This window comes from Micropterus dolomieu, linkage group LG15 (assembly GCF_021292245.1).
Source record: "Micropterus dolomieu isolate WLL.071019.BEF.003 ecotype Adirondacks linkage group LG15, ASM2129224v1, whole genome shotgun sequence".
Lineage (NCBI taxonomy): Eukaryota > Metazoa > Chordata > Actinopteri > Centrarchiformes > Centrarchidae > Micropterus > Micropterus dolomieu.
The window spans coordinates 5,266,583-5,280,378 of NC_060164.1; the positions used below are offsets into that span (position 1 = coordinate 5,266,583).

Here is a 13,796-nt window from a genome sequence, read left to right on the forward strand (position 1 = left end):
GCATGGCAAGAAACAAACAGAATGGATTAAAGTAGACCAGGAAATCCTTGGCAGACAAATGGTCGTAGGATTATGGTGACTAATCAAACAGTCCATTTAACTGACAAATTGTATAGGTGCTTTCCCCGCATTTTTGTCCCACTGCAAAGCAGTACAATCAGGAAATATGACATCCGGAGATGATCACAAACCAGCGGATACAATACTGTAATATGGATATAGTGGAGGTGCCACCTACTACGTGAAAACAATTAATAAAAATGTCAGGCATCATAAGCCTACAATACTATAAGCACATTACAGAAGAACTGCAAGAACACCATAATACAGGAAGCATTATGAATGTGACATGAATATGTGACAATGAGCTATACAGTTGTCTCAGTGTGCATTCAGTCTCCTTTGCATTTCACATTTACAAGCCCTTTAGCAGCCCTTTTTATCTTAAATATAGTATACAGAGGATAGCAACCCCTCCACGCGAAAAATAAAAATAATTGCATTGGAATGTATAAATATATAATCTTTGTTACATCACAAAATTAGCAATACTGAAGGCTTTTTGTTGATTTTGCTGTTGTTTAAAAACAATTTTATACATTTGTTTCATCATCGTTTTGATGCACTTCTGCCAACTATGTTCTAAAACTGCAAATGCTGTGATTCAGTGATCACAACAATTTCAGTCACCTCACTTTTAACTATATCTGGTTCTTTTCATACAAGTCTTGCACAGAAATCCTAGTTAGTAGAGCATTAAACGCATACATGCACATGCAGAGCATAAAACGTAAAAAACTGAAGGACACAGAAAAGATGAAGTAGCTGTGAGGCGTGGGAATGCAAGGTGCGAATTTCTGTGGACATCAGTCCAACTTTTCAGTGTCTTAATCGAAAATATGAGGTTTCATAAGTTTGCATGCCAATGGCTCCTCTTTTAATCAATTTGAGATTGAGGTGATGGATGGTTGGAAGGGGATGGACTTTCTAACCTTAGTTTCGCCGAGGTTGAATTTGTCACACCACTCAGGCCCCGATCAGACAGAATGCGTTTTTTGCAGTGAGAGGTGCCTTTTTTAAATAGTTTTCTATTTGGCACTGAGCGTTATGCGGGCTGTTAAGGCCCCCTTGGCGCTTAACGTTTTAGCCGCCTGCTGCGCCTCACATTTTCGAAGGAGTGTTCTGAGCAGAAAAGCGCCCAACATCATTCGCGTTTTTTTCCATTGTGCAATCAAATGAATGGAGAGACGGGGCCTCGGTTGTGGTGACGGAAGTTTACAGTTGCTTGGATTGTCCAGAGACTGCAACAAACTGTCCCCGACTCATCCTAAAATAAGCCTTGAACCGACTATCATTAAGACGAAGCTCCTGGACAAACTGGTTGTACTACCAGCGGTGTCTCCTCTTTCTGAGGTTCTCATGTGCCCACACGGATGTTTCCCTGTCTCCTGCGTGTTTGTACACCTCTCACCCTCAAACAATGCAAGCGCTCTCCGTTTGTCTATTTTTTAAAGCAGATGTTTTTAGCAACAAAAGACACAGACCTGTGAGTTGTGATCAAGCTTGTGCTAATATGACAGTAGTTATTACTTAGACTGACAGGACAGTTGATTTGGTGGTTGCCTGGCAACATAAAACAACGGCAGTGCACTGGAATTTTCCAAATTCAACTGAAAAGGCTCCTCGCGTTTTCAAACCTGCAAAACGCTTTCTGTCTGATTGGGGCCTTAGGCTGTATGTATCATTTACGTCAGGCCACACCGCAAATACTGGAATGTTCTCCCTGACCAGACAGCATAGATAAAACAACTTTAGCCTTAGGCTACATCCACTGTTTATCTTTTATTTATCTATGGTGTCTGGTCAGGGACAATATTACAGTATTTGCGGTGTGGCCTGATGTAAAACGAGAAGGCAAGACATACAGCCTCAAGAATGTTGTTATTTTCAGTTTAGTTTTGTTCACCACTAAATGACTGCAGGTGTAAACCTGATCTGATGTGGTGTGTTGTTGTCTTTTTGCTACGAGTATCTTGACTGAAGAGTTTTTCGTTTGTTCTAGCATTTTCTTTTTAGCATCAGTATGTGATTTTGTTGGTTATATGAAGAGGAACCAGAACACAACACTTCATGGAGCATGCTGTTTTGCAAATGGAAACACACTTTTGGTGTTTGTGTCACCTATTGTCAAAACCGGGCTTTTGTTTCATACAACAGGTACAAAAAAGTGCTGCAGTTTGTCTCATGTCGCTACTGGCACACCAGTCATCTTTATCTTTGTCAATTTACAGTCATTAGTTGAGAAAAGGTTGCCGACCCCTGGAGCCGGTAGCATCAGCTGTTCACAAATTCAGACATTTTTACTAAGTGGAGGTTTATGGCTCATTAGACAGTAATGGGCCGAATCACACAAACTAGCTCTTAGGCAGAGATTAGTTGTTACTTAATATTTACACCCAGTAACTTCTAAGAATGTTACAGTCAACATATCTGACCAGAAACTTGATAAATGCTTTTTAAAAATTATGTAAATCTTTTAAATTACAATTTACAAAAATTAAAATAACATACCACAAATTAGCAAACGTTTGACTAAATACATGAGTCAATAACGTCAGTTAATTTAGCATAGTCTTTTCCCACTAACCCTAAACTGTATGAATAGTATTTATACTAAACAAAATAGAGTATTACCAACATTTCTAAAAGATGATGTTTTGCCCTTCTAAAACTGTAGTTTTTGAAACTGTGCTAGCTGGTGATAATGCAGTGACGTCATGTTTACATTGTTCATTGCTCTTGTTTGCATAGCGCTATAGATGTTTACTAGAAAACAATTCACATTTGACTAAAGTCTTTACTAGCAAAGACATTTCTTAAGTTTTAATGGTGCAACCTATTTTAGTAAATCAGTACTTGAAACTAGCAAGTAGTTATTGAGATCTTAAGAATGACTTTACATTCAAACTTATTAATGGATTTATGAATAGCTGTCGCAACCAAATCCTGGACTACAATGTAATATGTTATATTTATAATGTACGTGCTCTCAAATCTTGGTTAGATCTAAACATATATTGGCAAACTAAAACAAAGCACTTTTGGGCTGACACAGTGGATGGTACCTCATCTTTAATATCCATCTTTGGGCCAATCTGCTGTTGCAAGAGCCTCTTGATCTGCACCCATGTGGCCACCACCTGCTTCCTTGCTGCGATAGGTACAGTCTCCCCTGGGATGTTGCAGTTGGATATGTAAAGGGCATAGTCACACAACTAGAAAGAAGGGTGGAAAACAACAACAGGTTACAGTCTATCAGCTAGAAGTACTTGGTATTAGTAGTCTGAGAAACTCAATAAATAGAACATGGCATTAACATAGTCGGGATTATGCATTATCCCAAATGATATTAAAAATGTTTATGCGGATCAAAGTGTTTATCAGACTCTAAATTGTCCTCAGTTGTGAGTGTGACTGGTTGTTTGTCTATATGTGGCCCTGCGATGGACTGGCGACCTGTCCAGGGTGTACCCCGTCTTTTGCCCGATGTCAGCTGGGATTGGCTCCACCCCCCCCAACCCTGTACGCAGGATAAGCGGTTGACGATGGATGGATGGAAAGTGTCTATCAAATACCATACGTTATGATATGTTTCTGAAAGACCTGGACTTTCTCTAGCCCAAGGCCCTCTGCCAGCCTTTCAGCTGTAGACACGACAGACTCAGAATTCAGTAGGATTTTGTTAGACAGTGTAGCTGATCCTGTTGTACTGTGGACTATGTATAAAAAATGTATTGGAAAGTTTTTTAATATCTTTTCATCAAAAAGGAAACAGACACATTGAATGTCGGTTAATAATTCACTGATAAAGTGCCTTTCATCTGGAGTTAGAGCTTATATAAATGGTTGATAGAAAAGGAGAAAGGAAAGGGTTTAATTGGCAGCTGCAGCATAGAGAACATAGAAATCAGGCTTCAATGGCACAAAGAAACCCGGTCAGGAAAGCAAAATGTGAGTGTGTGTGTGTGTGTGTGCGCGCATGCGTGTGAGCTTGGTTGGATGAATAGTGTGTGTCAAAGGATGAGCGAGATAAAATGTATCCTGAGAGTGCTTCAACTTTTCACCTTTGAAGATCATATCAAGGAGTAATCAGTGCTTCCTGAGAGGCCTTGTATTTCTAATATACAGATACAAACACATACTGTATGAAACTTAAACAATACCTTTGTCTATATTGCTTTCTTGCCTTGAGTGCTAAGCCTCAACATATACAAAGTGGCCTTATTCTTTGCATTCTTGTCTGTTTTGGTGAATCCCATTTTGACATACCATAATAATAATGTACCTAAGGGCTAAAATACATTTCAGGGAATGGATGTACTAGAAGCTTGATAGCATTGATAGCTCCAAAAAAAGGTTGCCATTTGTTCTATTAAAGCTCATCATCTATCATACGGATACTGACCTATTTCATAGTTCATAATTCATAAAATAAAAAGGAATAATTTGAAAAGTTACAAGCAACTGTAACTTTGAATAGTGAAATACTGAATTCGAAAGTTTTAAACAGTATAACAAAGTTCACAGAGTGTAAACTGTTTCATACTTTTTTGCAGTGTAATATCTGTACAAAAGATTAAAATTTGAGTGTCTGAACACGTCTTGCAAGGACGCTCCCTCCCTCTCTCTCTCTTTCTCATGCTGCATAAATCTGTCCAACACAACCCTGTCAATATCGGAAACCCACCATAAAAAAAGCTATTAGCAAAGCAAGCATGTAAGGAGCCTAGCTAATAGGGTTAACATTAGATCATAGCTGGGTTGTCGAGGTTAGCACGCTGTAGCTGGTAGTCAATATCGACTGCAAACCCCCCACCCACCCCTGCACCACAGTTACGCTGTCATTCTGTGGGAAACACTGTGTTTCAATTAATCTCAGCCTTCTTCAGAATTGATTTTTTATTATCTCCTTTAGAAGATAAGGACAGTGACAGTGCAATTGCCACTCAAGTCTTACCAGATAGTTGTCTTGTAAGTAGTTCTGTGTTTACAGGCTTTTTTACCTTTATGCAAATATGCGTATATGCAAATATACAACTTAAATAATTGCTTTGTAGGGAGCTTTAATAAAAATGTATGGTAAGAGAGGGCATTTTTATGAAGATGTTTATTTATGTGTGCTGGTTTTATGTTACTTTATTGTAACATAGGACATCTGGATCCATCTTTGGTTCTGATTTTATAAAAAATATATGGTGTCAGAGAGAATGAAAAAAATATGGTGACAAAGATGGGTTTTATGCCCATGTCGGTGACATAGGTACAGGAACTGGTGTAGGTGGTGGTTCTGCCGTCACTCTTCTTCACAAATACATATATGGTACTAATACTTATTAAATACATTCATTTAAACACTAGGTCAAGCACAGCCACACACTAACATACCTCTAATGCCTTGCGGACATCCTGCAGGGCAGCAGGTTCTAAAAAAAAACCAAGGACACTGGCAGCCTTCTCCATTCCCTTTTCAGCTTTGTTTTTACTCTTGTCTCCTGGCAGAGCGATGCTGTATGGTCCACACAGAGGCTGGATCAACCCCCGGGCCACAGCATTACACAGCAGCACAAACAGAACACGAGTCCTGAGAAATACAACACACAAACTGACATTATCTGGAAAAAACAAGTACTGAAAGATGGGCTTCAAGGCCAAACATTTATTTTTATATTTTAGTTCTTCCTGGAAATAAAAAACCTAACCACAGATTTTGGACGGCAAAAAGTATGTTTCCATGGCCACACACATGAGAATGTCACTGAATCCCAACATTCACATAATTACTGCTATGCCCAAGGACATTGGTCCATTTTCATGAACATTCACTGCTTCTTTCCATACCCAGACATAAGTGCAGAGCTTAAACTGCCTCCTTTTCTGTGTGTGAGCTTCAGTGCCACGGAGAATAAATTAACAATGTTTTCAGAGGTCAACTCTGACCGTGTCTAAAATGATTTTCTAAGGACATGTGTACAATGTGCTGTTATCAGCTGAAAACCTAATAACTTCACCCAAATTGAAAGACTATGTTTACACAGTAGTCCAGTGAGGGTTGGGTAAATGACTGCTAGGCTGATGAAACACTTTCAAAACCTCTAAGTCATTTAAAAATTTACAGTCATCAGTCTAAAAATACCTTTGTTTCATGGTTTTTTGAAATGATGACATTTTAGGAATACGTTTTTATCAAACACCTAAGATATTCGGGTTCAGACCTGTTCACAAAAAGCTTAAATGTTAGCACTGGACCAAAATAAAAACACTGCAAGAACTCCAGGCCTAATTACCAAACGATTCTGTCTAACATGCATATACCCTGTAACAAAACTGATTAGAGGCCAAGCCTACCCTGTGTACTCTGTTTTTCGAAGGACCTCCACCAGACTCTGGAAGGTGGGAAGCAGGTGTTGGTACTCCCCAGCTACTAACACGTGGCTGCTGTAGTTCCACAGGTAAACGGCTGCATTTGCTACGACCCAGGGTTCCCTGATCTCTGCACCGAGCTCCGCTGCCCGCAAGAAGTTGGAGGTGGCGTAGGCAGACAGAGCCTGGATCCAGTCTCTGGGTAGGGAGAGGGAAAGGGACAGTGAAAGTTGTGCTTGTGTGTGAGAAAATAAGATACCAAAGTGGCCACATGGTAAACAATTAAACTGAAGGTGAAAATGTCAATTCCTTTTGCTTGTTGTCTGTTTAAACTTATAATGTATAAGGGTTTTTTTTACATTAATAGTTCCATCTGTGGAATAAAAGCCTACAACATTTTTTGGGACCTAACACTTTTTTTAGCAAATTAAATAATGATTTTGTCAAAACTATTTGTTGTAAAAAAAGATAAGAAACACAAATTGGAGGAAATGTGGTCATGGAAAGGTACTTACAGTCTATCAGACTGTTTTCCTGAGATCTCACAGCTTGCATTGCTGCTATAGTTAATAATGACAATTAACAATGTACAATGCAAAAGCATTTATTATCATCTCTGAAAGCTTAAAATGAATAAAACGTGCATTAAATCTATGATATGCAAATAATAAAGTAGAAACATACACTCAAGAGACAAAAGATATACAAAATGAACAAAATGTTTGTATATTGTGTTTTCACCTGTAAACAACCCAGTGTGGATCATCTTCAGACACACACACCTCTGTTTCTACAGCAGGTACAGCAGGGCTGTTAAGCTGCACCCCCTCTGTTAGCAGCTTTTGGACAGTGGCCTGAGCAAGACAGAATACATTTATTTCTCAACTTCAAAAGATAATATTAAAGTTGATTTCCTGTTTTGACAACTTCATAATAAAAGGGGAAGGTAAGACCTTCTGCTATAGGAATCGCAGCTTCTCTAGAGCCATTGAAGCTCAATTGTAGAAGATCAAAGAAAAAAGAGACGACTGGTGGCAGACTACTCAGGTAAGACAAGAGAAACCTGTCTTCATCATCAGACTGATACGTAAGTATCTTTTAAATTAATGAATTCTCAAAAAATATACACCCATGTGCCATGGAACAAAGAGAGAGATACGTGTGAGGAGCAAGCAGAGAGGCTGCAGAGTGAGTCAGTTTTAGCAAGGCCATGTAGTTGCCGTAGATATTTGTCTCCATTTTCTTCAAAGTGCCGTCAAGATAACATCTCTATGGACTAATAGAGACTTGAAGCTGCAGGGTTGAGGGGAAGTGGGATTACACAATAAGACAACCTCATGAAACAAGCACAACAGTCTCTGACTCCAACCAATCAACATCTACCTCACGGGCTTGTTAAAAATCCCATAATGCATGTCTACTACTGCAAGCAGTCTTTGTTCCTAATCTCATATTTCAAAAGAAGAACTCAAGCTGAATAAAATAAAATATTCCTATGATCTAAGATAGTTCAGTTAGTTTTTGTGAACATGAACACTAAACAACTGCATCCAAATAAGCTCAAAATAAAAAGCTGGTAGACCTGAAACTGTGAATATAGTCTTTCCACTGATCTGTAGAATAAAACTGATAGACTGAGTGTAACTGTAACATTCTCAGAACCAGATGTTTGTGTCCCTAGAAGATTCCCTGGAAGAGGCCGTCATTCCCCATTTAGAGTTATAATCCTTTAGATTTTCATGAAATCAAACCCCAGCTTTGATTCCACGTTTGATTCAACGGTTGGCATTTTTTCAGCAATAGCCATGTGATGTATTTACTTTGACTAATTGCCTTTCTATATACACTAGTAGTCGTCATTGTTAGTGGCGGAGTACGCCATTCCAATGCTGGATTCAAATTGCCTTCACAGGAAACGATGCACATGAACCCTTCTACTGCTGTTGCTTTACATTTTAGGTGTTCCACTGGCACAACAAGGGGTGGCTTTTATTGTGAAGTAACCACATGGGAAAAGCTATGTATTTGTTACCGCTATTAGCACTGACCAAGATTTTACATCAAAAAGCATCTGTTAAACATTGTCATTGCAGGGAGTAATGGAACAAGAAGAAGCAGCCACAGACAGCTGTTAGGCGAAGAGCTGCAGGTGACAGGCAGCGCATCTCCAGCTCATCAGCAGGGCAACCACCTTTACTGTGTCCTGTAGCTGCACTGTTGCATTTATTATTGACTTAACTAGCTACTCAACAAGTGTTTGCTATATTATTAAACAACACTTGCTGTTTTGCCAAATCAACCAGGACTGAAATTTGTGGGATTAGAACTTTAACCGATGATGGATCAACCACAAACAAATTAAAATAAAATGCAGTTGGGTGAAAACAGCCAAAAGTCTTGTAGTGTATATACAGTAGTGTGAAACCTGTTTTTGTGTATTACTACTGTAAGAATATATGAGAGGTGTGTATGTGTGTTTAGGAGGCATGAGCCTGTAAGCACACACCTCAGCACTGATGAAGTGAATTTCAGCTAAAAGGCGCAGCAAGTCCTTCACACAGGTTTGACTTCCATTGCAATCGTGACATTCTGCACAGCTTTCTTCTTCTGAGCATCTACATTCTGGATCAAGTAGACAAAATGTGTGATGTGAATCCTGTAAGTGACAGCAATTTTGTATTTAACAGTATTCCAACAACTCCTACTACTACTATTACTACTTCCTCTTCACCTGTCTTTTCATATGGAATACTTATAACCAAATGATGTCATATGTCATGTTATCAGTAATTTTATCATACTGCACCAGTAACAGAGCAGTTCTATCACACATTAGTTATACTGAATATCTAAGCGTTTGGGTTCTCTTTATTCATTCTAATATTCTAATACCTTCTCCCACAGTTTTAAGAGAATTTCTCTCATTTTACCGCCAGTCTAAGGATCATTCATCATCTTACTGTCAGTCTTGGAAATCTTCCACCTCCCATCATCGTAAAGCAGACAGAATCGACAAGCAGCTCGGCACACATCCCACATTTCCTGTTTCCTGGCTGTTTTTGCCAGTGTTGCCCACAACTTTACCCTGGAACAGCCAAGATACAAAGACAACTTAAGAGATATCTTCCTTTTTAAAAGGTGGAGGTGAAGGCAAGGGCACAGCAGCACACTGTATAAGATCTAAAGTTGTTTTTTTGATGCATGAATAATAAACGTTTCCTTTGGGGACTCAAGTACTCAAGTACTGATGACTCTGCTCTCTCCCAACGATTAAGCCTGACATTTTTGATGTGCACACTTTTCTACTGTAATGATATCGGTAGACAGAGGGATCTAAACTATGTGCTATGAATAAGGAGATGTAATTGAAGGTTGCAGTCACACAACAACTTTAACTGCAGAGGACTAATTCATCACACATTCAATATTATCTTATCTTATGTTTAGTAACAGCAAGGAGTAATACATTCAACAAGGCATAAAAGGCTGATTATAAAGGCAATTTTCCAACTGGGTTTCTGGGATGTCTGACAGCTAAAAATAATTACTAAGAAAACTTAACACTGGCAAGAAGACAAGGCAAGGAGAATACACATACAAACAAACACACACACACCTCTCTGTGTTGTCTTTGTCATCTCCTTGTCTGGCCAGGTGTCCATCCATCTTTTGAACAGATGTAGAGTGATGCTGAGCCTTAGCAAAGAGCTGTGCCACTGGTCCAGATCCGAAACTGCCTACTGGAACTAGACAATTGTTGGAGTACTGAATAAAAAGTCAAACTTTATTAATGCTGTTGGAAAAGCTTCTGTATTTTCTTTAAATAATCAATTAATACAATCCGGCTAGTTTGCACATAGTCTTGTCATTCTGTCTATACTTCATAGAACATGGTATAAATGAGCATTCACATGCATAGTGAGAATGTTCTCCGTATAAAGACATAATGATTAGATTAGATATGTTGGACAAACACCACAAAACCATACCAACACCTCCCCACTCAAAAAAAAAAACAAAGACAGGGATGTTGTTTATGGATTGATGGATTGAATTATACATAGAGGTCTGTGACTTTGAGTGCAGTGTTTCAAAGAAGCAACATACCCCTGAGTAGATACACACACTCTCTCAACTCTCTCATACACACACCTCACATTGAGCAATACAAAACTGTGGCAACATTACATGCTGCAATTAATTAATTCTTCATGTCTCAAGGGTTACTTGGTGAGCTGGCTTTGAAGCTCTGAACCCAATGCTTAAGTGTCGTCATCTAGGGGATTCTTGAGGTTTATAGACAAAAACAAGAGGTGCCTCTATAGACCAAAGCTTTTAACCCAAGCCTGCAGTAGAAGCCCTTTGACTCGCTTTTAGAGGTGAATTCTTCCCTGGGTCATTAGGACTGCTGAATGTTCATTTGATGCTGTGGACTAAGGAGCCTGGAATGACTCTGAGATCAAAGGCTCTGCTCGAGCTCAGGCCCTTCTGCTCCACGAGCTGCTGCACTCAGCTGATGGGGCTTCGCTGTGAGCTACACAGGAACACACCTGATTCTCAGAGAAACTGTACACAACCTAGCAGCAAAGTTTAATGCTTCCACTAAAAGAACTTCTGTCCAGACTAAAAGACCGGGGGACACATTTACAAACAAGACCATGCACACTAATTTTGCTCTGTGACGTTCATTCAGTATGCATTCTCAATCTGCCTGTAATCAGTGCCTGCTTTACTGAGACAGCTGCTCATTACCCAATTAGCACAGAGGACTGCCTTCCAGGTGCATTCTGCAAGTAAAGGAGAACCTTGCCGCATTGACAAACTCATTACAGGATTCTTAAACATTTAGGTATGCCACAGTTAACACCTCAGATAAATGTTTTATTTTTAATAATTAATAATTTATAATATGTCCTGATCGGTAAGACTGTTTATATTATTAATGCAACACAACTCATTAAATGAACTTCAAAGAAATTGAAAAAAAAAAAAACACCCACAGAATACGGTGTACCATAGCCACAACAAAGTGCAGAGAAAGCTGAGAAAGTGAGAGAGCTAAGTGAGATCGAGCTGCAGGTTCAGCAGAAGCTCAGAACGGAGCAGAAGGATGGTGGAGAAAATGTAAAACTGTGAATGCCTTATCAAAAGAATACCATGACAAAGTCATTTTGTTCTGTTGACCAGGTGTAAAGTTAGAAAAGTATAATGAGCGCCTAGCCTCCACATTGTTTAATGCTATAAAAAGTCAGACCTTCTCCTTTCTCTGTTAAGCGTATATACATAAAGGAGAAAAGTGCCTTCAGAATATACCCTAGATAAGACATATCATACAGCTTACAAATGTTTAATGAGTGATGGTGTGATTCCTGGTGCAGATACATAAGACTTAGTAAATATGGACGTGTGTTTCAAGCTATCCCTACAAGAAAGCAAATTCTTGCAAAACAGAGAAGTCTTAAGAAAATGGAGCCTTAGTGAAAACTGAAAGCAAGGAAGAGAAATCTGTACTTTTGGAGGTGTCGTCTGCATCCAGCACCATCTGGAAATCATCAGGGGCCAAAAGGAGACCCACAGCGATCAGGATGGGACGACGGTCTGTCTTATCTTGCGGCTGCATGTCCCTGGCCTGAGAAAAAGAAGGGGTTGGATATCAAACTGGATGTTAACTTGTAGCCATGCAGTTTACTTACAGGCATACTCTCCTCTGTGACATTAAACAATGAATTTCTATCTTAAGGCCTACTTCTAGAGGGATAGGATGCTCTTCTCCTTTACTGTACCTACTGTATGTCTGAATGCCCAAGTATGCTAAGAACTGTCACATTTTGTAATGTACATGTGTCTGACACAAATGGACTGAAAACCTGCTGCATAAGCATAGCGGCTTTATCCTCAGTCCGGGAGGGCGTTTGGTAGAGGGTCCCTCTGAGCTGTAGGAGGTGAAAAGCTGACGACAGGCGTTCTCGTTGTGTCCCGTTATCCAGCCGCATGGCTTTCTGGAGCTGACTCAAAGAAGCCTCAAGGTGCCCCTCCTCCTCTTCAATCACTGCTAGCTCTGAATGGACTTGACAGCGCATCTCTAGCAACATACTGTGAACATAACACACAAACACTTTCAGCATAAACTAATCTATATCAAAGGAACACATCTGTAGGTCTAATACAAAAGTTCAACATTTGGAGATGCTACTGATAAATAATTAAAGAATATCTAAATGTTGGCTCTCAGTAAATAAAGTAACAAAAGACCACAGTAAAAGAAACTTGACAAAAAAGTTACTGATATCATGATAGCATTTTTCTTTCAGATCTAAGACATATACATATACTGCAAGACAAAGTGTTTTTCCTCGTACCTTGAAAGTAATCATTGTAAAAATGTATATGTAGCTGTAGAAAATATATCGATGGTGCGTGTCAATCAGTCTGCATTACCATTGCAGTTTTTCCAACTGCTTACACACAAAATCTTTACATGTCACACGATGTTTGAAACCCCTCACTCAAGACCAAAACCTCATCTCAAACATCTCTAAAACCATTAACTATTTCTCAGCCTTTCACTCACTTTTCAATTGCATAAAACACTTTTATTCAAAACACTTCACACAATACTCTACCTAAGACACAAAAATCTAACAGGAAGTGACCTGCTTTCCTTTTCCAAACACAACCAATCAAAATGCTACACTTATTCACCAGGTCACACACCCACTCCTCACATGAGCAAACACTAACTGCTTAACTGATCACTAACCAATAACTGCTTTAGTATACAGTAGACCTATAAATAGGTCAAAGGTCAGATTAAACAATTTGAACAATGGATGGCAACAATGGACAAAGAGCAAGGGGAGTAGGAGGGAGAGGCCATGTACGACAACGAGGACAAAGTTCAAGGAGGAGATATGGAAGAGGAGGAGGGCAAAGAAGAGGAAGGAGAGCGATCACTGATGAGTTCGGGGTCACATTTATTGATCATGTGATCAACCACAGGTCGACAATGAAAGAAGGTGTACTTCTCAGAACCTCTTAGCAGATAACTTACACTGTAAAACATTGAATGGAAATGTACACAGAAGCCTATGAAAGACAAAGGAGCTTTAGATTTAGAACAGCGTGTAAATGGTATATCAAAGAACTTACTATTATGGAAAAAGTGTTTGCCATCTGATGCAAATGCTTCATTTTGGAATGTGTTTATGGCATTTTGAATACAGTGTTTCATTTTTAAGGACATATGAGGCATTTTGCGCAGTTTGGGGAATTGTGTGTAGAGTTTTGAAAACGTGTGTAAGCAGTTGGGAAAAACTGTAAAACCAAACTATACAAAATCTGAGCTATAATATATCAGATCATGCTGATACCATGCT

General features: G+C 39.2%; 1 protein-coding gene across 14 annotated transcripts in view; it reads right to left on the reverse strand.

Annotated features, from left to right (window-relative positions):
- The window catches only part of LOC123983824 (cilia- and flagella-associated protein 46), a 117,686-nt gene that overhangs the window by 94,709 nt on the left and 9,181 nt on the right, over positions 1-13,796 (reverse strand). For all 14 annotated transcript variants that reach the window (XM_046070210.1, XM_046070214.1, XM_046070219.1 and 11 more), the window contains 9 exons: positions 12,288-12,513; positions 11,932-12,049; positions 10,037-10,166; positions 9,381-9,505; positions 8,927-9,042; positions 7,162-7,274; positions 6,406-6,618; positions 5,446-5,641; positions 3,126-3,275 (listed from right to left, as the gene is read on the reverse strand). In XM_046070210.1, the coding sequence (XP_045926166.1) occupies positions 3,126-3,275; positions 5,446-5,641; positions 6,406-6,618; positions 7,162-7,274; positions 8,927-9,042; positions 9,381-9,505; positions 10,037-10,166; positions 11,932-12,049; positions 12,288-12,513 (1,387 nt within the window). The remainder of the gene's footprint in view (positions 1-3,125; positions 3,276-5,445; positions 5,642-6,405; positions 6,619-7,161; positions 7,275-8,926; positions 9,043-9,380; positions 9,506-10,036; positions 10,167-11,931; positions 12,050-12,287; positions 12,514-13,796) is intronic.